The sequence below is a fragment of the Vidua chalybeata genome, chromosome 8 (assembly GCF_026979565.1).
Source record: "Vidua chalybeata isolate OUT-0048 chromosome 8, bVidCha1 merged haplotype, whole genome shotgun sequence".
Classification (NCBI taxonomy): Eukaryota; Metazoa; Chordata; class Aves; order Passeriformes; family Viduidae; genus Vidua; species Vidua chalybeata.
Window position 1 is genome coordinate 32,699,642 of NC_071537.1, and position 25,036 is coordinate 32,724,677.

Below are 25,036 nucleotides of genomic sequence, written 5' to 3' on the forward strand. Positions count from 1 at the left end.
GCCCCGTCGGCGCGGGGAGATGACGCCACCGAGCCCGCCCCCCTTCCGCCCAGGGTTGCCAGGCAACGGCGTGATGGCGGCGCGGCAGCGAGCAGGCCTCAGCGTGGGCGTGTGTCTCACCACTGAGTTTATTCATTATATACACACGCGCTATACATTCATGGGGCGGGCACACGGCAGCGGCGGGCCCTGAGGAGGCTCCGCGGGCCGGGCCCAGGCCGCTCCCTGGGTGGGTGACACGGTGATGTCAATAAAACACCGCCGCGTCCCACAGGGAAGGCGGCCCTCAGCACACGGAAAGCACTTGGGTGATGCAGCACCTCGGCTCCTGGGGCTACTTCAGCCAGCTCCAGTCGAAACTCTGCGAAGAGGAGCAAAAACACAACTGAGCACAGGGTCCAGCTACTGGAAGTGAGTCTTGTTTGATGAAAAATCAGTGATTGCCCCGGGAAAGGAGGCTCCCAGGAGTTAACACAATGCAGCACAGCACAGGAGCCCTGTGAGTCCGCTCTAGTTTGGGAGATCATGGGATTTCCCAAAGGATGAGTGCCTCCTCTCTCCTCTGAGCAGAAAGAGAGCTGAGATTGTTCAGCCTGGAGAAGCTTCGTGGTGACCTCACTGCGGCCTTGCAGTGCCTGAAAGAGCTGCAGGAAAGATGGAAAGAGACTCTTTCCATGGGCCTGGAGTACCAGGACAAGGGGGAATGGCTTCCCACTGCCAGAGGGCAGGGTTGGGGGGGGGGGGTTGGGAAGAAACATGTATCCTTGCACACTGGCACAGGGTGCCCAGAGCAGCTGTGGCTGTCCCTGAATGCCTGGAAGTGTCCAAGGCCAGGCTGGATGGGGCTGGGAGCAGCCTGGTACCTCTTCCTATTCGAGGAGTTCTCCACGTGCCCAGGGCACCCTTGGGTGTCCCCTGAGAGCCAGGTCGTGGCAGATGCCCCACACTTACCATCATGCTGTTCTGCTCCTGCCTCACCTCCTGCAGAATGCTGCTGAAGAGCTCGAGGTAATTCACATTCTCCCGGATCATGTCAGCAAAATTTTCCCTGCAGGAAGGAAAAAAGCCCTAAGGTGATGGAGTTCAAGCAGCACCAAAAGTAACACCCCCATCAAAAGGTGCTGCACTGAGGGGATAAAAAAAAAGAAAAAGAAAAACAAACAGCCCAAGAAAGCGATTTGTAGTTTGTGCAGTGGTAGGTGACACAAAAACCTGCCTGGAGATGGCAGGACAAAGGGGAATGGCTTCACACTGATAGAAGATAATTAGAATTGTTAATGAAGCAAAGAGCAAAACCCCCTCAGCTCCAGAGAACTCAGCATGGACTGAGGGACAGGAGCCTTAAGAACCAGATCCAGCCCCAAGGAAGAGCAACATGACATGCAATAAACGGAGAGCACAGTCCTTCAGCAGGGCACGTAGCATGTGGAACCAGCTCAGAAACAGAGAGCAGACATTTCTGAATAGAGAGAGCAACCAAACCCCTGATTTTTTTAGAGCATTAGTGACACACAAACTCCTGAAGCCACTCTGGGAAGGACAAAGGCCCTGAGATCCTGAGCTCCCTGCAGGGGCTGCTCCCCAGCAGCAGCTCATACCCATCTTCAGGAGCTGCCAGCAAGGACAGAGGGTGAGGAGCTGCGTTCCCTGAGGAGCTCTGGGGGAGCCACGTGGCTGCTGGACTTGAGGCTGTCCCTTCCAGGCTAGAGCTCACCAGGGATCGGGAGGAGCTCTGAGTCTGCAAGAAAGACATTCAGAAGAATTTAGGCTTCAGTGTTACGTAGGGAAGATTTGGGATTGCACATGAGCACTGTTGGTAACACACACACAGATGTAGCAACCAGGAGATGGCTTCAGGCACTGTAATTAATGCAAAAAAAGGGAACTCTTGAACACTTTAAACTAACCAGGAAAGCACCTATTTAACTTCTGCTTTTACCATCTCAGACTGCCCTTCTCTGCAGGAAAAAAAAAAATACAACCATGGTGTGGCAGTTACCCCTTTTTGCTGAGTTTACTTCCTGGCTCATGCACTGGAAGAAGTGCAAACAAATAACCCACCAGCTACTCACACAAGCAATTTTCAGCAAATGCCAGATCTCCCTTTGTCTTTTTCCCTGCATCTGCATCACTGAGTTGTCTGCTTCCTTGATGTTATTTAGAGCCACCTCAATCTCGGGGAGCAGGTCAATGATCTTCTGCTTGCAGCCCAAGAGCTTGCTAGAATAAAAACCAGACACAAAGTCACTTCCCAGCACATCCTGGCAAAACCAAAAGCCCCACCTTGGGATTCAAGATACTTGGAAAAATTAATGTACAAATCACTGTGGTATCTTCTCTGTAACACTGCTACTTCTTTTTTCCTTTGAATTTTGAAGGAATTTTTACATTTTTTCCCTTTGAAGATTTGAATTCCAACTTCCAACTGGCAGAATTTGCCTCATTTTAAAGTGAACTCTTGGATGCTAACAGTCATGTTTTTAAAAATGAAGTGGAAACTCAACGCAGAGGAGCAGAATTAATGCTATGAGAAATGTGAATGGAGCCTTTTGGGCTGTAACCTCCATGGTTTTCCCTATCCTTTCAAACTACAAAGCTCCAAATGCTGCAAGTTGGATTTGTTTGGGTTTTTTGTCTGCATAAAGTACCTGAGGTGGCCAAAGAGCTCCTTGAGGACTCGGTCCTGGCTCTGCACTGTCTGCACAATGATCTTCACCATGTCTGTGCTGTCACTGTAGGCATGATCTGGAAGGGCCAACAACCACCACGTTAGTAAACCCTCACAGTATTCCCTGGGTTTCAGTCCAGAACAATTAATCACGGGGTAAAAGTGTGAAACAGTCTTTAAATCATCTTCTTCCATACCTGGAGGTCGTGCTTTTAATTGCTTGTACAGGTCTATGGCTCTCTGTTCCCTTTAAAAAGAAGAATACGATTCAGGCAGGTGTCAGCAGACAGCTGACTCGAGAAAAAAAGCATTGTAGTGAAGGGATGCCTTTCTGAACTCAGGCACTGGACCTTCTCCTACAGCTGGGACACAAACATGGCCTTTGGAACACAGGGATGCTCTTTCTGTGATGGAATCCAACACTTTACCCAAAGCTGTCTCTCTTTTTCTCCAACTATGCAATTTCTTCTCAGAAAACCACACCAAGTGGAGCTTACTTTCAGTTTCAAATCTTCCCATGGCCCAGCTGTGTTTTCTTTCCCCTGTACCCTTCATTATCTGATTTCATTTTTGAAACTCTGACTGCACAACTGCCTGAGAAATTCCTGTTCCTGCTCTGCATTTTTTTGCCTGAATTTTAGTGATATTCTATAAATGGAAAAAGACAGCTGCATCACAAGCAAGACAACTGTGCTTCTCTTCTTTCCATTAAATAAACATTACTTCTTTCAAGGATTTCAAAACCAGTCACACTGAAAACTTCCAGCCTTGAACAAAATCCTCCCTGTTCTAAATCCCAGTCTGTAAGAAACAAGCAGCAGTTTCCCAGCCCTGATCCTGGTGGAACTGCAGCGGTGGAATTGCTTAAAAATAATGTTTAAGGAGGCACAATCCTGACTCGTTTGAGCTGCTGCTGCAGGAGGTGGCTTCTCCTTTGCACCACTTCCTCCCCTGTGCACCAGTTCTGCTGCAACTACACAGGATGAAAAGCAACTTTGCAAAGAGGGAGGAGGGAGAACATGCCAGGAGCAGGCACATTTCCTCCCTGAACAGTCAGAGCTGTTCTGAAGAGCTCTTATTAACAGATTTAATGGCTGTTCCATTCCTTTTCTTTTAGAACTGCCACTTGTGCTCTCAGCAGCAGCCCAGTAAGTGCTTCCTATCTCTTCTCAGGATCAGAAATACCATTTAATTATTTCATATTTTAATACTTAAAAAAAACCCTAACAACTTTCCAAATATTCAAGTATCCACAAGATATTTACCCTTGATTTGAAAATACTGAAGGTGTTTAACAGGGTTTTACAATGATCACAAATTTTCTCACTCAGCAGTAAGAAAGTCATTCCTCTCCAACATGAAAGGAAATCCCCAGTTGAGACCAAGATTTATCTTAGTCCTGGGCACTTGAAAGATGAGGTTTCACAGTTCATTGACAGGGAAGTGTCCCACAAGTGGTGGGATCTTTCCTTTCACAAGCAAAATGATCTCAAATCAACCATAAACTACTCTGTATTTGTGGTTTGCATTTCAAAATCGCTGAGGGTACCAGCTACAGAGGGGAAAAAAGCCCCTCAGACACTGAAATACACAAGATCCAATTTTAGCAAGTAAAAATGAGAAGCACAGGACTTACAGGCTCTCCATGACCTCTCCCTGGCGCCTTGCATATGGACTCTTCTGCAGCTCCACAATTTCCGTGTGCAGAGCCATGATCTGCTCATCCAGGTAGCCAATATCTTCAGCCTGAGGTGAAATGTGGGCACACATCAGACCCAAGGAGAACAATCAAGGAGATAAAGATCCCCAGAACACTTGTTTGGATAATGGGCTGACTGCCTGGAGAGTTTAGGAGACAAAAAAGCACTTTGGCACAGCGCTGCTACAATAATTGAGGTTTTTGTTCTCAGTGCATGGTATCACACCAACACTGGCTGAGAAAAATCCCTTTGTTCATAAATCATCTCTCTGTGTCTCTGGATTGCCGCCTAGACAGACTAAGAGATCCCTGTGTATAGAGTGAAACATTTTCCATTCCTGCTAAAGGGGCAGGGCAGGTGGAATAACAGAACACAGTTCTGATGGTCTGCCAAGTAAGGATTGGGTGAGGTTCCTGCTTGTCTGGAAAAAGGCAGAGATAGTCTTGAGTTATTCTGCTAGAAGCAGCCACCTTTTTGTCCATTCCTTAGACAATAAAAAAGAGATGACTCTCATTTAAAACTAATTTGCATATTGATTTGCAGCATGCCAGCGATTCATGTCTGTACTCCTCAGTGAAATCCTGCAATTTTGAAATTGCTGCATAGCAGGTTTTCAGCTTCAATGGGAATTTCTGTGTGCAGCAAATCCAGCCAGGAAGACTCCTGATCCATAGCAACACCACTTCTTTTGGGCAACAAGTAACATGTCTCTGCATTCCACTTTCCTTTTTAGAGAGCTGAGTCTGGTGACTTTTGTTGTTGTTGTCCAAATCCATTCAAACAAGTTGGTGACAGGACAGTGTGTCTTTTTTAATGCACCTGCAATGGCATTCCCATTCCCACAGCAGGCAGGATATGCAGAAACACTGAAGGGACACAGCAGTGGCATATATGACACATTAAATTCCTGTCACAATCTCCTTCACACAGAGATAATGCAGCTTCTTTAACATCCCCTACCTGTGCACATTGAGAGGCTTTTTCTTCCATTTCCTTCCAGGCTTTGAGCATCTTCTCTGAAGCTTAAGAAAAAAGAGGTGTTAATTTATAAAAAAACATTAAGACACAAAAATAAAGCAAGACCTGGATTTTACCTGGATTGGTGTAATTTGAACACAAAGAACATGATGCTGCATCTCCCAGCAGGAGCCACGACACAGAGATCACAGAGACAGCAAAGCTGCAACTCTGTGCTCAACCTTAACTCACACAAAACCCTTAGGAAGGATTTCACTGCTTGCAATCACTGGCCTAAAACTACTCTGAGTCTTCAAACTCCACCATTAAGCTCCACAACTGCCACTTTTGATTGAACACAGACTGTCCAAACCCAGCTCACAGTGTCTTTCCATTTTCCATCATCATCCTTCCATTCATCATTTTTGATTCAGGTTGCATTTTTTAGCCATATATATTCAAACTACATGTAAATCTTGCTATTCTCTCCTGAACACTATTTGTTTCTGGGACATGAAACTGTAGCTGGTGCTCTTTAAACCCATCTCTCATCCTGACAAATGGCTTCTCCTAACAACAAGCACAGCAGCTTGTTAGCACTGTCAGCAAATGCAGCAGCTCTTGCCCAGTCAAAACTCCAAATGAATCAGACTCTGAATGAATAAATAGCAAACATTTACATCACCAGTACTATTAATGCTCCTGTTTTCTATTCTCAGTGGAGAACTGAGAATGACCACCTGTCACTGAGAACTGAGAACTGGAGCTGACCACCTGTCTCATTATCACTGAAGGTCTTCAAAAACATTCTGGTTTTTATCCTCCTGCCAAACTCTTCTCCTGCACTTCCCCTAGCTAAAATACACCCACATAAAGATGCTGAACTCCTTTACAGAATCACAGCAGACATCCAGACAAGTATTTCCCACTACCTACATATGCCATAAGCCATCTGGTCACTGTATCTCTCCAGGTCGAGGCGAATGCTCTGGTGGAAGAATTCCAGCTTTGCTTTCAGCTGCTGGGATGCTGACACCATGTTGTTCTTCATTTTGATCAGGTTGGCGTTGTACCGAAGGAGGCTGAGCCTGACAGATGGAACAAGGACAGCACACATTAGTTGGAAAGCCTACCTGGACTTCAAAAAGAGGAAATTCTGTTCCTCTCAGGGAGACTGAGCACTGGCACAAGCTGCCCAGAGAGGTTGTGGAGTCTCCACCCTTGGAGATATTTGAGAGCTGTCTGGATGTGTTTCTTTTTGAGCATAGATTGGGCGGAGGACTTCCAGAGGGCCCCTTCTGTCGGATTATGCTCTTTTCTGACCCAGAGATGGGGCAACTGAGAGGCGTTTTAAGCACTTTTATTCCATTTTCAGTCTCATGAGAAGGGTGAGACAATGCAGATGTTAAAATTCACACCATCACAATCAGAAGCAACTATTTCCTAATTACAATACATTATAAGTGTTTCTTGGCCTATCAGTGTTAGCCACACCATGCTGTAAATGCATTAAAGCAAAACATCTAAAATTACCCCTCGTGGGTCCCACTACAATGCATCTTTCATTGTTCTATTTCTCCAAAAAGTATCCAGTCTTATTTGCAAGGCCATCCTTTGAAACTTGTTTCTAGTTCCATATCTCTCTCAGCAATGTCTGTCCTGTTCCATTTATAGGCATTTCTAAGTCAGCATTTCTTACCTCAAAGTTTGCATACAGATGCACACTGTTGAGCCTTCTGTTAAGCTTTGAAAATTTTCTACAAATCCATTTCCCACACCCGTTAACCTCGGCCATGCTGTGAGACTCTGAATATATTCTGAGTGTATTTTGGTTATGATCAGTGTCAGACATTACCCAGCACAATTCCTGGAGTGGAATAAGCTCACAGCCCAAGTATGTTTTTATAATGTAAAGGCACAGAACAGCAGAGGGCTGTAAAACTTCAGGGAACCAAAACTCCCTGAGATGCACGATTCTAAGCAAACAGACCCCGTGCTGGCATAGCACTGCTCCCTCTAAATGAGTGACAACTCACATGGCAGCTCTCTGTCCCTGGAAGAGCCTGCTGTAATCCTCCTTCAGCCCAATGACGTAGTGAACCGCTTCTGCCCACACCTTGCGCAGCTGCGGGATCGGCAGCTGGATTTTGCTGTCCTGGACTGAACACAGGAGAAACACAGTGCAGTGACAACTCTGGAAAAGGACAACATTCCTAATTCCTGCTTCAGGTGCCTAGGGAGGCAGGTAAGTTCTGCTCAATTTCTAGGTGATGCTGCTGAAGCATCTATGAGCTTCTCATGTCACAGCTCCACAGGTATGTGACAACCTGTGACTGAGCAAGTGAAACCCTGTGGGAGGTTTTGGCCAAAAACCTCTAAAGCCCAAGGCAGCAAATTTAGTTGCTCCATTTAATCCATTGATACTGGTCACTGTCCTGATCTGTTTCATCTGAAAATGTCTTCAAACCTTTTGTAGGTTTCCTCTCGGATTTCCTGATGTAGATGTTTAAGGGGAAAAGATGCAGGTGTGCTCCCCAACAGAGATGGGAACTGCCAGTACACTGGGGCATCAATAAACATGGTGTAAAAAGCATTTGCTCCAAGAGATTCAGTACAGTGGTGCCATGCAATGAGATTCACCAGAATAAAACAGCCCAGAACACAGAAAAACCTGAGTCACACTAGAACATGAGGAAAACCAGTGGAGACAGGCCCAAGAACATTAAGTTACTGAACAGTTAACTGCATGTCACAAGGCATTTTCTTTACATGCAGTATCCCAGCAGATATCTCCTGTCCCCTGACACTACTTTTCTTTCATAGAGGTCATGCATACAGATACATCTTTCACAGTGTCATCCATACAGACACAGATTTATAATAAATAAACATTCAAGGAGATCTATTAGGTTGTGCAATGACTACTGTCATCTCAGGAGACAAGTAGGGGAAGCAGCAAGCAAAGAAGCAGCTTCCATGCACAGCCTAAGAGCCCAAACTTGTGATGCCAGGGCTCTGTCATCAGGACATGAGTTAGGCTGCTTCAGGTTCTTACATGGCTCTCTTTGAATCAGACAGAGCCCTTCAAGACAACACACAGGGGTTTATACAGCAGATTTAATTTCCTTTTGCATGAGAACAGCACTTCTCCAGCACTCACCAATGTAGTTGACACAGTCAGACAGACTCCGAGAAGCAAAGGGGCCATCGTAGACAGTTTTGCTTTTATCAAACAAGTAGACCATGTAGCTGTCCCAGCCTCTCTGGGGAGAAAACAGAAGAGAATATAAGCAAGAGAAACCCCAAACATCATGAACTAATTGTTGTGGGTACTCTGTCTTAACAAGTGCCTTTAAAAACTTATTTTGATAGATCCTACAAGAGGACAGAACTCCTTGCTAGCAATTAGTTAAATATTTAGGCAGAGTGCAACTACAGAAACCTGCTTACATTACCCAATAAAATACCTTTAGAAATACTACATTTACAGAGCAAACTGTCTCCTGTGGGAGAAGACTTAGGCAATTTATGTTCCTTAAGATTTTAAATTCTCTGAAAGACATGAACAGAATCCTTCTTACCACGCCATCAATAACACACTGGGAAGCAGGTTTCCGAGGGTCCAGGCAAATCCCTGTTTCCAACAGCAGCTCCTGATTTCCAGTGCTTATTCCAGTTTCAAACTCAATACGATTCTGCAGGGAATGAAGGCTTTCCTCAGGATGCAAAAGGAAGGACACAATCTTGGCAGAGGTCATGTTTAGGATGTGTACTATCTGGAAAAAGAGAACAAGTAGATTACGAATCCTTGGATATCAAAGACAAAGGCACACAAGCCTGGGATGGAGCACAGAGCAGAATGAGAGCATAATTTGGTTTCAATAATCACAATAATCAGTTCAGGAGTAAAGCCCCACATAAAAAACTCAAAGCCTGGGCCTGTAACTTTTAATGTCAAAGAAACTGACAATCCAACAGACTAAGACCCTTCACAAACCCTGCTGCAGCTTAATTACATCAAAAGAACTGAGATAAAATTATCCTGTTTCTACCCAGGCTTGCCTTGGCTAGTCTGACTCCAGTAAAGCTCAAGTAATTGTTTGGAGAGGAAAAATCTGTTCTACTAAACTGCACCTCTGTTCTACTACAGGCATTACTACTAGAGCACATGAATACACCTGGAGGTCACAGCATCAACAGGGAAGTCTGGGAAAACAGTTATTAGCAAATATTAAACCCTTATTTGATCCTGGTGAGACCTTTCCAAGGTAACGAACAGTAATACAGGGTCATCCTTCTACTCCAAATGTAAAGCTAGAGATTAATGTTGCAGGAGATGTTTTGTCCTCCAGTATGTACTGGACAGGCTGTGAATTTACTCATTTCCTGATACCAGGAAAAACAATTGCTCCTGGAAGCTGGATGATGCCAGGATAATAGCTTTGCTCCACTGAACACTCTGTCCTCTGGGATGCTTTCAGAAGACCTTTACACCCAGTAACAGCCCCCACTCACCTTCAGATTCAGTATGTGCTCCATCATCAGGAAACACCTCGGACGACTGGTCTCAGGATCTGCACCTCCACCCCTCTGCTGTGGATCCCAATTCAGCATCAGCTGCAACCAGTTTTCCATGGGCTCTACAATCAAACTAAAGCAGAAGAGCTGTAAGAAAGGGGAGGCCTTCACCAGGCTGAAGCAGCCCAGCTTCCTGGGCCTCTCCTTGTGTGCATTATTCAACAGGCTCTGACCATCTTTGTGGGCAACGGGCACCGGAGAGCCCGAAGTAGCCAGAGAAGAGCCACTGGCTATCCCTTAACAGCAAACAGCAGCTTGCCAGGAGCTTGAAACACCCTGGAGAAAGAAGGAGGGGCTCTCAAGCTTGGGATAAAGGAGGAAGAGCCCTCAGTTTAGAAGACCAGAACTGTCCCCTGTGATGAGGACACACGTACCCGCAGAGGCTGTGAGGCTGCGGCAGGTGGGTGCTGAAACGAACCTCCCCGTTCATCTCTTCAGAGGCAAAGATGTGCTTTGGGTCCTTCTTCTTGATCTTTTCATGCCTGGGAAATAAAATCCTTTGTGTATAAACTGAGGAGTGTTACTTCTGCAAGGGAGCAACCGAAGACAGCAAAAAAGGGCCAGTGTCGAGCAGCTTTAGAAAACAAACTCATCTTTCAGGACAAAGATGCCATTTTCAAACCACCCAGAACATCTCCATGTGGAAGAGAGGAGCCCTTCCAATAAGCTCTGCCTCTGGAAAGATTCACCTCTTCTCTTGGTTTAACAGAAACCCAAGCTTCCTATTTTTTTCTGTTTCAGAACCACCCTTTTAAAAACCAAGCACACACTCCGGGCACAGCAAAACAAGCAGAAACCTGCATATGCAGGTTCAAGTCTTTCAGCACAGGTTTAAGTATTAGCACATCCAAGAATAAGTGTCTTACCAGGCAAATGGTTGTAGATTATGTAAGAAAGGTCTAAATCCTGCAATGCACTCAAACACCATTGTCCCAAAGCTCCAGTAATCAACAGTAACTGAATAGGATTTGTTCTCAAAGAGTTCTGGAGCCTAAAAATGGTCATAAAAAGACATTTTGACTGTGGTATTTCCTTGCATTTCTGCAGAGACAAAGCTGCATCCAGGTGTGGCTCCCTGAGAGGGGACAGCCTCAGGACAGGTCCCCAGAATCTCCATTTTTGGAGGTTTCAGCCCTTGGCAGTGCCAAGCCACAGCTGCCATGCCTCAGTGCTGGTGACACCAAAAAAAATTCTTACCAGATATTGCAACGTTCCAACAAATGAAGTGCATAAACTTCCTTGATCCAGATCCTTTGCATATCCCAGGTCTATTATTTTGTGAACAATCTGCAAACAGTTTAAACAGCTCATCAGAAGAGTAAATGCTGAAGAAGAAAAACCACCAAACAACCCAAAGTCTGCTCAGTGACAGCCACAGAGTACTCTCAAAGGGAAAGCCAGAGTGGAAATTCTGGAGAAAGTTCATGGCAAAGCTTCAGCAACAGTGTTAAAGCTTTTAGTAAATGCACAATTGAGTTTTCAGTCCAGTTCAATGTGACAACTTCCAGAAATGACAGTGGAAACACACTGATCACCTGACTTACCTTCCCACCTTCATCCTGAAGAACAATATTTTCAGGCTTTAAATCCCTGTGTATAATTCTGTTCTCATGCAAATACTGGATACCAGACCCTAAAAGACATGTGTTTGATTTAACAGAAAATAAAATCCACATTGATTAAGCGTAAATCTGATAAAAACCTAATACTGGGGGGCAAATTCCCAGCCTTCCATGATTTACCGCCACTCATTTCTACATTTAACAGCTTCCAAACCTGTGTTTCTTCTCCACTGCATTTTCACATCTTTGCAAAGACATGCCAAAGACATTCAACTTATTATGAAAAAAAAAACCCAATAAGCATTCTGGAAGGGGACAAGAATAAAGCAAGCAGAGTTGCTCTTTATTTCAGAAATTCAGCTTGAAGCCCTCTTGAGCACTGAAAGGACAGAAGTCCAGGCCATTACTCTGAAATACTTTCTAATGCCAGAACTAGCTCTTCCTACAAGCAGTGACAGGTTATCTGCAAGAGAATTAAGAAAACAAGGAGCTTTCCTGGAAGACCTTTTTCCTAGAGAAACCCAGGCATTGCCCTTTATCAGACAGCTCATTCCTTCCCATGGTGTCCAAAAACACAGGTACTTCCCAAGGGCCTGATTTTTTTTAATACCCTGTTCATTTTAGTTCCCTATTCATGGTCAGCTGAAAAAGGAAAATGCCACTACACTTTAAAAAAAAAAAAAAAAAAAGCACAAACAAAAAAACCTAACAAAAAGCATTAACTACATACCAATGTCACTAAGCAGAGAAAGGATTTGACTTTCCTTCAGCCCACAGCAGTTTTCTGGTTTGTTTAGCAACTGCAAAAAAGCAAGCAAAATATGTTCAGACCCACACTTGCAACAGTTAACAGCAAAAACCAACATTTTCCATCCCCTGTTGAAACTATCCAGCAAACAGCACAGCTCAAGGACACTCCAGCTGAATGGGGCAGTAGACTTTGTGCAATAAAATCATGGGCAAGAGGAAAACAACTCAAACGAAACAAAAATTCAGAAAGAAAAGGGGTAGGAGACAAAGGCAGAGCCACAGGCAAGGGAGGCTCCCCCTCAGCACTATCTTAATGAGCTGTCAATAAAAGCAGCTTCAGCAATTCTGACTTTTACTGCACTCAGGACTTTTAGAGATGACTGAGGTGCTTCACCCCTCATGATGGATTCACAAGGAGAAATTAATAATGAAGTGCAACACAAATGATGCCAAAGAAGAGAAAGATTTAAAGAACACAATCAGAAATAAAAAATATGATGGTTCTTTTTAAAGCATACAGAGCATCAGATGGAATGAAGCATGTTACTTCCTAAATTGTTTCAGCATGTATGCCACACCTAAGGGTTCATCAGAAATTAAGTGACCAAACACTGCATTGCAAGTAGAGCTAATTTCTCAGCCAGAGTCTCTAATCTGCCTTCAGGCAGTCTCCAAATTTTTACTGCAATAACACAACAGCCAGATGTCTCTGGGACCATGGCCAGGTGCCTGTTTCTGCAACCCCCAAATGCTTTTTTATATATGCCCCTTCTTTTACTGTGACTTAAACCTTAACAGTGTTTCTTGGACTGTTTTTAACAACTCAAAACCAATTAGTGAGAGGGGATTACTGCATTCACCAGTGGCTCACATTCCCCAGGGCTATTCCCCAGGTGATTTCTAAGCAAATCCTGACAGGGATTTGCTGCTTCACCCCTCTAGAAATTGCTGCTTCCTGAATCCAGCTGTAATGGAAATGGAGCACAAACTCTACCAGGTCACCAAGCCACTACCTGGAGAACTACTGAAAGGCTCCTTTACTTCTGGGTGTTGCCAGTGTGCAGATTGGCAGTTCCCAGTTCAGCAGCAATAGCAAAGCTTCAGAATCCCTGGAGGTCCCAGTCCAGCAGATCCCTGTGCTGACAGCAACGTAACACTGGATACACATGAATCCCAACCAGTCAGACTCTGAACAGATGGAGACACAGCAGCAAAGCCAAACCTGCTGGGTGGCAGCAGCTGCACTAATGCTAAAGCAGCTCCACAAAAGGACACACCAGGATAAAAGAGTATCTGCCCTTGGCTTGCCCTCTGGTTTCAAAAACACAAGCCTCGTTTCCCACTCTACGTTTACTTCCTCACACTTTCCGATGCCTCAGGTTTTAGCTTTTATATTTTTCAGATTCTGAGCTGCTTTAGTGTGTGGTTCTGAGCTTCACATTAGGGGATGGTGAGCTCTCTGCACAGAGCAGGGAGACAAAACAATTCCTTCTCCAGCTGGGGACCAAGGACAAATGATCCAAATCTCAGGCCCAAGAGCACAAACAACATGGACTGAAGAGAGAAAAACAAGCAGGATGGGACTCCATGGGCTAAAGCTGGAATTGGATAATTAACTCCAATATGCAAATGGAGCAGAACTTCTAGAAGTGAGAGACCCCATGAGCAGTCGTGCATTTTGTGACCATTTTGGTTCATCTTGGGCGTAGCCCTGACTGGGCTTTTGTGCTGCCCAAGGTGCATCCATTGAGGAGATCCTTTTAATAAATCCCTGCTTTATTCTTTAACCCTGTCCAGCCTCTGTTCTAGGTCAGCCTTCACAAGACATCACACCCAAAAAGAGAAGCTCCACAGAGCAGCCCTGGTGACAGGAGCAGCACTGACACGCCCTGTTTGGGTAAGTGCTATTTGGTTTTTACTGAAAGCAAAGCAGGTGTTACCTTGCGGAGGTCGCCCCCAGAGCAATACTCCATGGCCAGGAGAGGAACGTCGTTAACAAGGAAGTTCATCTCCTCAGGAACTTCACAGGCTCTGACCACGTTGGGATGGTTCAGCCTAAGCACACAGAGAGCTGGATGAAAACTCTCTGGGAGAATGAGACAACAGATTGCAACGCAACCATGTTTTATGTTCCAGGGACGGCTTCTGTTCCCCACACGAATCCTTGCTCACTCATCAGGTGGTACCTACCAGTACCCCAATCCATAAAATCCGCACCTTGGGAATATACAAACCAGTGATGAGCAGAAATGATGTCTCAAAGGCAAGGTACAGGACTTTGATGATGGGGATCCAGACTCAAGTTGTGAATTCTTGCACAGTCCTGGCAGTGTCGTTGCATGTGTCTGTGCATGTAGGAACAGACTCCCCCCAGCCCAAGCGTTTCACAAGAACCCCTTAACACCTGTGTAACTGCAGGCAGGTGAAAGCCACATTCAGAGGAAAAAATTAACTTCTGCAGCTGAATTCAAACAGCTGCTTCCTGACTGTCTCCTGGGAAATGCTACTCTTGGGAATAAATGATATATTCAGGAGGAAATGAAAGCAAATTATTTCCCTCTGTATCTTCCAAAGCCTCTGGAGTCCAATGCAAGAGAAGCTCATAACTCAGTGGTTGTTTTCAGCACCCAAATCAGACATCATCCAAGCCCTGACTTACAAATTCATGGTCCCTGCAAGTGGTTTCCCCCCCATGTCATGGCACACAGTGAGCAGGTGAGGGTAACAAAGTGACAGTAGTAGCTCAGAAAAGCCCTGAACACCAGGGTCACTGCACACCTCGGGGAGAACAACTCAGAGCATCTCTGCTCCCACCAGCGGGACAGAGGATTTCCTGATCCAGGATCTCTCTCTCTCTCTCTCTCTCAGCAGCAGTTCTGTGAGACCCAAACACCCAGAGGCAGCCCCCACATCCATGAGACCAAAGCTGTCCAGCCCCGTTTCACCTGCTGGAGAGGGAGGCTGGGCAGCACAGAGCATGGACTTTCTCACAAGGAAGAGTAAGGAGAATTTATTCTTTACATTCGGCAGCGTAACAGAAGAAAAGCAATTCCAGCATCCCCTGGTTCCTAAATCAAAACCAAAAGTACCGCACGGTATGGGAACACGTGGGCGTTTCCAAATCACAACATCAGAACTCAACCCACAGGGTGGCTGACTTTGGAGGAATTTCGGATGAGTGAACAGCCCGGGCAACACAACAGGGCAGGGGGCTTGGGGGTCACCAGCTCCCAGGCCAAGGCAGGAGCTGGGGCATTGGGATGAGAGATAAACCAGCACAGGCATGCCAGGTGACAAGAGTCCAGGGGCTGACCCCCGGCTGTCCCCACTCCCAAGCTGCTGCAGTGGCCGAGGCACCAGCCAACCCCACAACACGGTCCGGTCTCCCCACCCGGTCCGGGGGCTGACTCCTCGCACACCCCTCTCCCGGCCAGTCCATGGGCTGACCCCCGGCTGTCCCCTCTCCCTGTCTGTCCGGTGCCGCCGTGCCGTGCCGTGCCAGCCGGCCCGCACTCACTTCTTCATGATGTCGATCTCGTGACACCAGCGGTCCTTGTTCTTGACGCTGAGCTCCAGCCGGCACGACTTGATGGCCACGCGGTCGCCCGAGTCCTGCGGGACACAGCGCCGTCAGCCGCCCCGGCCCGGCCGTGCCCTCCCCGCCGCCCGGCCCGGCCCCACCTGGTGCTGGTACAGGCACACGTTGCCGAAGCCGCCGGTGCCCAGGCGGTCGCGCATCTCCCAGGGCCCGCAGCCGCCGGCCGGGTGCCCGCGCAGCGCCGCCCCGGCGGGGGCCCGCTCGCCGGCGGCGGGCGCGGGGGGGCCGGCCCGCTCCATGGCTCAGCCGCTCGCTCCGGCACTCCGCCTTTATTGCCGCGTCACCGCCCGGCGCCCGCCCGGGGCCGCCGGCGGCAGCGCCGCCTCAGTCGCGGAGGGAGAAGTCGAAGGGCTCGAAGTCGCGGCGGAAGGCGCGGGCCTGCGCCGCCTCCTCGGGCCGCTGGGCGGCGCACTGCCGCCAGTCCGCGCGCTGCGGCTGCGCCAGCAGCGCCTCGCTCGCCAGCACCTCCCTGCAACAACAGCGCCGTGACGTCACCGCGGCGTCGCCGTGACGTCACGGCGGGGAGCGGGACGGGGCCGGCACGCACCTGCCGAACTGCAGCGGGAAGCGGCCGCGGATGCGGTGGAACAGCTTCTCCCCCGTGTCCAGCTCCACGTAGAAGTACGGCGTCCCCGGCTGAGCCACCTGCGCGACGGGAATCACGGAAGCACAGAATCAGTTCGGCTGGAAAACACCTCCGACACCACGGAGTCCAACCTGTGACCCACCACCACCTTGTTAACTGGACCATGGCACTAACTGCCACGCCCAGTCTGCACCCTGAACACCCCCAGGGCTGGCGACTCCACCACCTCCCCGCGCAGCCCTTTCCTAACCACCCTTCTGAGAAGAGCTACCAGGTGACAGGCAGACCCTCCTCCCAGCCAGTTCAGCTGTCCCCATGCCATAGTCCTCTCTCCTGGGAGGAAATTTGGAAAAATAACCCCACAAACTGCCCGAGGTCGGTGCCTGACCTCAAACAAAACCTTCCACGGGAGGAAGGAGCAGTGGGTCACTTCCTGCTGGGATCACCTATGATATTTTGTGGTTTAATTCTGCCGTGAGTGGCTAAATGAGAACCAGGTGGGTCTGGGCATTCCTAACCTCATCTAGGTCACCCCAGCCTAGTACTACACATTTTTGGAGGATGAGGCCACGCTCACATTTCTCAGCTGAGAAATCATCTGTTGTTCCTGGGAACTTCTCCCAGAGCAGAATCCTGGCATATCCCCAAATCAAGTCCATGAGGTTCTGCCTCCAACAGCTTGGCCCACCCCATAGAGTGAGTTCAGAGGGGAACAGCAGCTTAGGCAGGACAGGGGGGAAGTGAAGAGGTGAAATCTGGCCCCGTACTTGCGCAATATCCGAGTGCTCTGGGATTTCTAACAGTTCAATCTGCTGCTCCTGTGCTTGTGTAATAAAGGCCTCCTTGATGTCTTCAGAAGTACAGAGGTCCAGTGGGACAGGAATGACCTGGAGAGGGAGGACATTTCCATAAAAGAAGACGAGACAGTGTGTTTGCAGAAAACCATCAGTCCATCACTGGAGCTCGTGGGCTCCTCAGTACAGCTCAGCCTCATCACACAAGACAGGTGAGCACCCATCTCTACAGGCTTAAACTTATGAGACTTTTTTTCCCTGTAGGAGCTGGACAGAGAGCTGAAAACTCCAAGCTTGAAAGTTCTCAGCACAGCCCTCTCCTTTCTCATCTCTGTGGTAGTTCTGATACAGCTCTGATATGCTTACAGACCTGCCACACACAGCAACCACCACGGTAAACCCCAAAATGACTCTTTCAGTTCATCTGGAGTTTACATTCAGTGCACGTTTATGTTTTCCCAGAGCAACACCCAAACCATACCTGTAGCTGCAGATGCTGACTCCTATAGTTTCTTTCAAATAGGACATATCTCTTTCCCTTGCTTCTGAAAAATTCTTTTAGAGCAGCCTTGTATTTGGTCACTTCTTCCAGCACCTCTGAAGACAAGTCCACCACTGACTGATAGTGCCCAATTGGCAAAATCAGGACGTGGTCAGGTGACAAACCCCCTTTGGCCAGGGCAAGGTAGCACTAGAGTGAAACAACACACAGCAGTTACTCACTGTGCTGTAGGAATTTACTCTCTGACTACTCATTCTGAGTTGCCACAGGAAAAGGAATCTTCTATGTTGCTTGTTAGGGATTGTTTATTAGCCATTTTATTTGAATTTATTTTTATACTGAATTTATTAATCACTACAGGAATGAGAAAGAGGCAAAGAGACTGCCAAATGACCAAAAAAAGTATCTTTTGAATGCCAGAGGAATGCCTTGTGTGCAGGGATGCTGCTGAGTGAACTTCACCACTGAGGCAGGAATTTCTTATTCTGACACAAAAATTCACTTAAAAATTCGAACTAAACCTGTGTCCCTGTAAGTGGATTATGCTATACAGGAGCAGTAATTTTAAGCAAAGCGCATAAAACAATGATGGACTGAACTGCAAACTCAGCATCTTGAAGTACATCTTGGACACCTTCTTTTTCATCTCCATAGAACAAAGCTCTAACCAGCCACCCCAGAGAGATCTGGCACTGGTGCATCCTGCTGCCAAAGCAGGTTCCAGATTTCTTCCAGCTGGAAAAGTTTTGCCGGATGGTAAAAGAGGGCTGGCACAGCAAAAAGTGTTCTGTCACTGGAATCCAGCTCTGCTGCTGGAACAAAACTGGGCCACGCTTCACTTTTAAGAGTTTATGTGTTTGTAGAGGAGATGCAAAGGAGCTGAAAGCAAACCCAAGAGCCAGCTGAAAATAAAGTTTGTTTGTTTTCTGTTTAAAATTGGAGATTGTTATTTTGTTTTGCCATGTCTTAGTATGATTCTGACTTAGCAAAGCCCATGCTGCAGGTACTTACATGTGTGCCAATACTGACAACCAAGTGCTTCTCCACCTCTGGGCTGGCCAGGCAGAACCAGCAGGGCCCCGTGGGCTGAGCTTTGTTGGGAAAGAAAACAAGGATTAGCAGGAAGGGATATTTGTCAGAACACAGACAACCTGTTTTCCAGCCACCCTTCCCAGTTTATAAAGTGCTGAATGTGTCAGAAGGACACAGCTCTGGCCAGGGAAATTCCAGCAAGAAAGGAGGTGGTGGCAGTCAGACCCTGCTGACTGCCATTCTCCTGGAATGCTGTAACATAATGAAGGAGGAGCTTAATAGTTCCAGGAGTTAGTAGTTGCAGCTCACTAATAAGAAAACACGAGCAAATTGTAAGCAAACAAATCAAAATGAGGTAAAATTACTGCACAGGTAAAGACAAGATGCTGTCAAACTGGCCTTGTCAGTTCTGGCCTATCCATCACACCCAAAACACCTAGAATCACACCCGAACTGTGATACCTGAGCTGAGCTTTTTGGAAGTGCCCTGTCTGGTTCAGAGGGTAAATGCCATCAGCCCAACCACAACCACCACAGACCCAAAGAGCTCTGAAACTATGCTCTTGACCCTTCTTTCACCTACTGAAGCCAATCTTCCCTTGGAAAAGAGGGACCCTTCATCCTCCTGCATTCCCCCAGCAGCTGACAGTGACAGAGCTCCCTGGCCAGCTGACACCTACAGCTCAACAGCTTGAGGAACAACTTGGAGTGACGTGGTCCATCCAAAGCCTCGAGGGAAGAGCTCAGGAAAAAAGCATCCTCACACTTACGGGGTTTCTTGGCTTGCTTAGGTTGGGAGTCCCCTCTCTCTTTCCCTTCTGAGGGACGTTTCTTTCCCTGATGCTTGTTCAAGTCAAAGAAAAACTGACAAGCTGGTTCTTCCTGTTTAGGAAATGAAAAGTGAACAGGATGTTCAGTTAGAACTGCATCACAGAAAGTGACAGGATATACAAGAATTTGATTTTTCCTGAAGAGCTCTGAGCCACTTTTAAAAAGCATCAATATCTCAGAATCTTTTAGGTTGGAAAATCCCTCCCAGCCCATGGAGTCCCAGCTGTGCCCAGTGCCCACCTTGTCCCCAGCCCAGAGCACTGAGTGCCACCTCCAGCCCTTCCTGGGACACCTCCAGGGATGGGCACTCCAAAGCTCCCTGGGCAGTCCCTGCCAAGGCCTGAGCACCCCTTCCAGGAAGAAATGCCTTCTGAATACCCTGAACCAGAATGACCTGTCCTCCTAACAATGCAGCAAACTTTACCTGCTACCGTCAGGGAAAAGCTTCAGGGAGAGCTGCCCCAAATGACCATGCTCTCCTATTCAGCCTTATGCTGAACATTCAGAATTGCCTGGTTTTATGGATTATTCAAATATTTTCATTTGCCAGCCAGTGCCAAAAGAATGGCTTTATTTCTTAGAGATGTTAATGTGTCACAGACTTGCCAGCGGTTGAAAACATTTGACTGAGTTATCCCATACAGCCAAATGCCATTAGAAGGCTTTAATGCTGAAGAGGAAAATACTCTTGTCCCCGTATTTCTTATAGTCCTTCTTTAAGAAGTGAAAGGCCACAAAAAGTTCTCCCTGGAGCCTTCTCCAGGCTGATCACCCCCAGCTCCCCCAGCCTGACCCCATAACAGAGTTTTGGACAGAGATATCCCAAAGGGAAAGCCAAGCAGTGCTGTGAGCACAGAGAGTGAAGCAGGAAGGCACAGGGAAGTGGTTTGTGTGTTGTAGGGAGAAATAGATAGCAAGGTACCTCTGCAGAGAGCGGGGCTTTGCTCTTGGGAGCCTCCTTCCTCAATTTCCGGTAGGGATTTTCGGTGACGTCCTGAGGCTGCTTCACCAGCTCTGCAGGGTCCATTGAGCTCATGGGCACAATGCTGAAGGCATAGAGGTACTGCAACAAACACAGGTGCTCAGGGACAAGCAGCTCCTGCCACAGCTGCACCTCTGAGGAGATCACTTACAAATTCAGACACCCCAGAGCATTCCACACATCAGTGTTTCTGCCAAGGCAGGGCACTGGCACATCCCCTGTGCCAGTGTCCCACCCAGGAGTTTATGCAGTGCATCCTTGATCCCTGCCTGTTTCCAGGCCTTCTTTTTTTACCAGGCCTGGATGCTGTGCACCCTTAACTACCAATCAATATTCCATAATTTTCTTAAAGGGAGAAGAGAAACAGGTTAAAAACCTCATGCCAGAAATTGGTTATTTTCAGTGGTTTGTGCCTCAGAACACCACGTGCAGCCCTTACCCTTCTGAGATAACAGGCAAGTGTGTACCTATTATTACTCAAGTGAGACAGATATCTCCACTTCAGCCAAGCTTTTAAGTGCCTGATGTTGTCCTCCAACTGGTCTCACTGCCCTATTATTGTACTTGAGAAAAGAAGAAAGATTCAAGGGTATCAATACCTTTTTCTTGCTTGTATTGCCAACATCAGCAAGTGCAATAAACCTGGTGACATGCTGTGGGGTCTCCTGTAGCACCATGTGATTCCTGTAAAGAAGCAAAACCTGGCTGTACTGCTATATAAAGTATTGAAAGGACAGTGGGAGAACCCCTGCCTGCCATGAAGATACTCAGACAGCACACCAATCCTCCTGTGTTCCTTAAAAACTGAACCCTTACTTGAAAATAAACGAGATTTCACATGATTTTACAAACCTGTAAGGAAGTCTTTCATAATAGGCCTTCTCCAGGGCAGCAAAATGGTACCTTGGTTTCAGACTTGCAGCTAGATCTGATACTAACTTGGAGCCACACTTCTTGGTATCTATTTCTCCCTACAAAACACAAACCAAGCTTTATTTAAACCTCTCAAAGAGCAGGGAAAAGAAAGGTTTAATATACTTCTCTCTACACTTGAGTAAGTACATTCCCAGAAAATTCATGCCAGGGGAAGTCAAACATAGAATGGCATATTAAACAACTACAGAGAATGCCCATGGGAACTTGATGATATCTGAGTTTTCTTTCTGGGCCAGAACATCCCAACACATCGCTCTCTACAAGCCCCAAGGGCAGCAGGGTTGGTTATCATGCTGTGAGGGAAGGCTCCTCATGCATTAAACTGAGGAGTATATCTCTTTTTGGATGTTGGAAGAAACTGAGAGGAAGCAAAAAATGTTCCTTTTGCCATGTGTGTGGGCTTGCTGCCCAGACAGGCTTCAAATCATCTGAAAATCACTTCTGCTGAGGAACATTAACACAACAAAACAGGACACAAATTAAACAACACCCTCAAAACCCAGACTGAGGAAGAACCAGACCACTTGACTGATACTTAAGGAAACAAACACCAAAACACTTAAAAAGTGGCAGGGACAGATAAAATGCCCTGAAGTGTCACAAATCCCCCTCCTTTCAGTCCTTCTTCTCTGAAGAACCAGAACATCTGCTCTCCCTGTTTTTACTCCCAGCTTTCTCAAGCACTTGGAGAGGGTGAACAGAACTCCCACTTGGAGAGGAAGCAGAAAGGCAACGCTTTGTGAAACCCCAGGAACAGAGCACTCACCGCGCTGTTGGCAAAAGTCCCCACATCTCTGGGCCAGGGGGATGTCAGCAATATATCCACACCCCTGAAGTTTGGGGTTGAGAGCAGGGAGGTTTTCAGCTCGGCCACGTCCTTGGCGCTGAAGCAGTGGGCGGGCGCGGGCTGCTGCTGCGCCTCGGTGCCGCTCAGGTACGCGATCTGCAGCCCCGAGCAGCCGCTGTAGACGCCCCTGCGGCCTGCAAGGACACACACGCAGCCCTGAGAACGCCACAATCCCCTGGGCAGGGTGGCAGCAGGCCTGACTCGCTGCCACTGCAGCCATCCTCACAGGCAGCTCGTGTGCCGTGCCCAGAGCGACGGCACAGCGGTGACACGGCTCAAACCCGAGCCTGCCCACAACGGAGCTCTTCAGACAAGCCCCAGTCTTCCCCCTCCTCCCTGCCACGTTGCTTCCCAAAAACTCACCCACAGCAATAACACAACCAAGCCAAGTGCCTCTACTTTGTTATGTTTTTGGCCTGGTGGCAATTCTGGAAAGAAATTGTTTTTTCCTTTTAGTTTTGTTACACTTCGCTTGCTATCTCTGCTACTGCAGTACAGCCACACAGCAAAATTGTATTCAAACCTCCTCCTACAGAGACAGGCATGCTCTGGGAGTAAGATTCCCTCAAAAAACAGGCTCTTGCAACCACTACTTCAGTATCAGAGAAATGAAGAAAAAAACAAATCAAGAAAGCAGGATTTTCTTTCACATTTTACACAGATTGTACTAATATCAACGTCAACTCCTGAACCACAGGATAAAAAAATGCCACCTACAACTCCCAGAAAAAGGAAGGTGTTGAAGTGGGAAGATGAGAGAACACTCATGAGAGCCCCAGCAGGCACAGGCAGCTCCCTGAGCCCAAACCCCCTGCAGCCTTACCCAGGTAAGTGATGTTCTCAGCTAGCTCACAGCCGCTGACGTCCGGGAAGTAGCTCAGGGTGTCCGGGTTGTTGGCACCAAGCACGTAGGTTGGGATTGGAGCTGAGGGAGAAAACCTCGTGCACTCAGTGAGCTTTTCATTCCAGTGCACCCAGCCCACACCACCCAGGAATCACGGCAGGAAACCCCACCCAGTCAGAGCCTCCACCACACTCTGGGAGCTACAGCACAAGAAACCTTCTGGCAGAGTGAGGCCCCAGCCTGGAATTCCCATAACTGCAGGAGGGGAACAAGCTCTGCTCCACCCACATCGCCCTCCCCTGCTTGTGCAAGATTAACTCCAAGGTGATGCACAGCCCTAAAGCCAGGGGTGCTCCAAGCAGACCCATCTTTCCCTCCTGTGTGGGGCTTCCCTGCTGGAGTATAACTGCTTTAACACCACCGTGCCCAGCCGTGGCTCCTGAATTCCAAGGCAGGCTGTGAAGCAGTGCCAGCCCCGGGAGACACCAGCCTCCTTCCTTACCTTTCTTGGCCCCCGTGCGGTACTCGGCCCATTCTGCCTCGGAAGTAGAGCCAAAGAAATTCCCGACACACAAAAGCATCTAAAAACACCAGATAAAGCAGGAGTTGCCATTTCACCACAGACAGAACACACACACAAAGGCTTTGCCTGCACCACTTCAGCAGCAGTTGGTTTGCTGAAGAGATTCCTCTGTGTTTATCTGTGTTAAACTCAACATCAACGGGTTTAAAAGGACAGCCAGCTCTCTCCCGCCTTCTGTGCACAGATCACGGTTCCTCCCAATCGTTTGGTGCTGGACAGGGAGGGTTGAGGGGCTGCAAAGCCCTTCGCACACCGAGCAGAAAGAGGAGGATCGCTGCCGGGGAGGGACGGGACAGCAACACCCGAGCAGCGCCGGCACATCTCCCGCACAGGAAGCCCACCCCGGGCTGGCTCCGGCCTCGTGTCGGACGGGACGGGAACCCCGCGGGAATGGCGCCACGTCCACCTCCCCCCACAAGCCCCACGAGCCTTACGTCGAAGCGGCCGCTCTTGGCCTGGATGGCGCGGACCCGCCCGAAGATCGCCTCCAGCCGCCCCTCCACGTCGCCACACGCCAGCCTGCGGGACACCGCGCGGTAAGAGCGGCCGACAGGAACGGTCCGGCCCCGGCCCCACCGCAACCTCGTCCCGTGTCCCGCCCCGTTCTCATCCCACCCCACCCCGTCCCGTCCCACTCACACGCGCAGCGGTGCCGCCGCCATCACGGAGCTCCTCGACCCGAACCTCCCGCCACTTCCGTGTACACCGCTCAAAGCGCTCCGCCACTTCCGGGTGCGCCGCCCATAGCGCTCCGCCGGTTGCCGGGTGGGCGGTGCCCGAAGCCTGACAAAACGAGCTGGGGTCGGCGGGCAGTTTAAATCCCGGGGTCCGCAGGGAATCGCGGATATTCCCAATGCACGCTGGCTTCCATCCTGGTGTGTTAGTGCTCCAGTCAGTGTTGGCACTAAATACGGAAAACCCGTGAAGAAGTAGAAGAGGTGACTGGGTAAGAGAGGGGTCGCTGTCTCAGAAGTGACTGAAATAATCACTGCAGCTGATTATTTGCACCAATAAGTTATTATACTGTTCATTATATATATTAACATATGTAAAGGCTGTATTTCGATATATATTTGTAATTATTACACCGAGCTGTACCAAAACAAGCACTTAATCAGGCTGTAAACACCAGCCAAGCTGTCCAGTATTTGACACCTTTTATAATATTTTATTATAATAATGCCTTATAAATAAGCGATACCTTAAAATAGCTTTTATAGAGGATTTTTAAATTAAATTTTTATATATTTTTATTAAGGTTTTACAATGTTACCATCTGAATTCTG

The 25,036-nt window shown here is 47.9% G+C and overlaps 2 protein-coding genes across 4 annotated transcripts; both read right to left on the minus strand.

The window, feature by feature from the left end:
• Positions 1–110: 110 nt before the first annotated feature.
• CHUK (component of inhibitor of nuclear factor kappa B kinase complex) lies at positions 111–16,144 on the minus strand. Of its 2 annotated transcripts, XM_053949109.1 has the most exons (21): positions 15,897–16,144; positions 15,733–15,827; positions 14,156–14,270; positions 12,196–12,265; positions 11,448–11,536; positions 11,101–11,190; positions 10,770–10,894; positions 10,278–10,385; positions 9,841–9,976; positions 8,907–9,101; positions 8,486–8,588; positions 7,362–7,485; positions 6,262–6,413; positions 5,329–5,390; positions 4,305–4,414; positions 2,866–2,915; positions 2,649–2,745; positions 2,073–2,220; positions 1,599–1,738; positions 952–1,048; positions 111–361 (listed from the first exon to the last, which is right to left on the minus strand). In XM_053949109.1, the coding sequence occupies exons 1-21, from the start codon at positions 16,050–16,052 to the stop codon at positions 335–337; spliced, it is 2,289 nt and encodes a 762-aa protein (XP_053805084.1). In that variant the 5' UTR covers positions 16,053–16,144; the 3' UTR covers positions 111–334. The 2 variants fall into 2 exon arrangements, with proteins under 2 accessions (XP_053805084.1, XP_053805085.1); XM_053949110.1 differs by lacking the exons at positions 111–361; positions 1,599–1,738 and having other exon boundaries at positions 954–1,048.
• CWF19L1 (CWF19 like cell cycle control factor 1) lies at positions 16,038–24,999 on the minus strand. 2 transcript variants are annotated; one of them, XM_053949116.1, is made up of 14 exons: positions 24,390–24,999; positions 24,185–24,269; positions 23,670–23,748; positions 23,147–23,248; positions 22,243–22,457; positions 21,393–21,511; positions 21,140–21,224; positions 20,481–20,621; positions 19,498–19,609; positions 18,707–18,786; positions 17,675–17,884; positions 17,167–17,286; positions 16,361–16,458; positions 16,038–16,282 (listed from the first exon to the last, which is right to left on the minus strand). In XM_053949116.1, exons 1-14 carry the CDS (start codon positions 24,410–24,412, stop codon positions 16,138–16,140), a joined length of 1,614 nt encoding a protein of 537 aa, XP_053805091.1. In that variant the 5' UTR covers positions 24,413–24,999; the 3' UTR covers positions 16,038–16,137. The 2 variants fall into 2 exon arrangements, with proteins under 2 accessions (XP_053805091.1, XP_053805092.1); XM_053949117.1 differs by lacking the exon at positions 24,185–24,269 and having other exon boundaries at positions 24,390–24,993.
• Between the last annotated feature and the right edge of the window lie 37 nt (positions 25,000–25,036).

Coding starts and splice junctions, on each gene's coding strand:
- CHUK (XM_053949109.1), bottom strand. CDS start 16,052: ATGGAGCGGGCCGGCCCCCCCGCGCCCGCCGCCGGCGAGCGGGCCCCC. Junction 11,191..11,447: donor TTCAGGATGAAGGTGGGAAG/GTAAGTCAGGTG, acceptor AACTGTTTGCAG/ATTGTTCACAAAATAATAGA. Junction 362..951: donor AGGAGCAGAACAGCATGATG/GTAAGTGTGGGG, acceptor TCCTCTTCGCAG/AGTTTCGACTGGAGCTGGCT.
- CWF19L1 (XM_053949116.1), bottom strand. CDS start 24,412: ATGGCGGCGGCACCGCTGCGCGT. Junction 21,225..21,392: donor TATGAAAGACTTCCTTACAG/GTTTGTAAAATC, acceptor GCTTCTTTACAG/GAATCACATGGTGCTACAGG. Junction 16,283..16,360: donor TTCCCGCTGCAGTTCGGCAG/GTGCGTGCCGGC, acceptor CTGTTGTTGCAG/GGAGGTGCTGGCGAGCGAGG.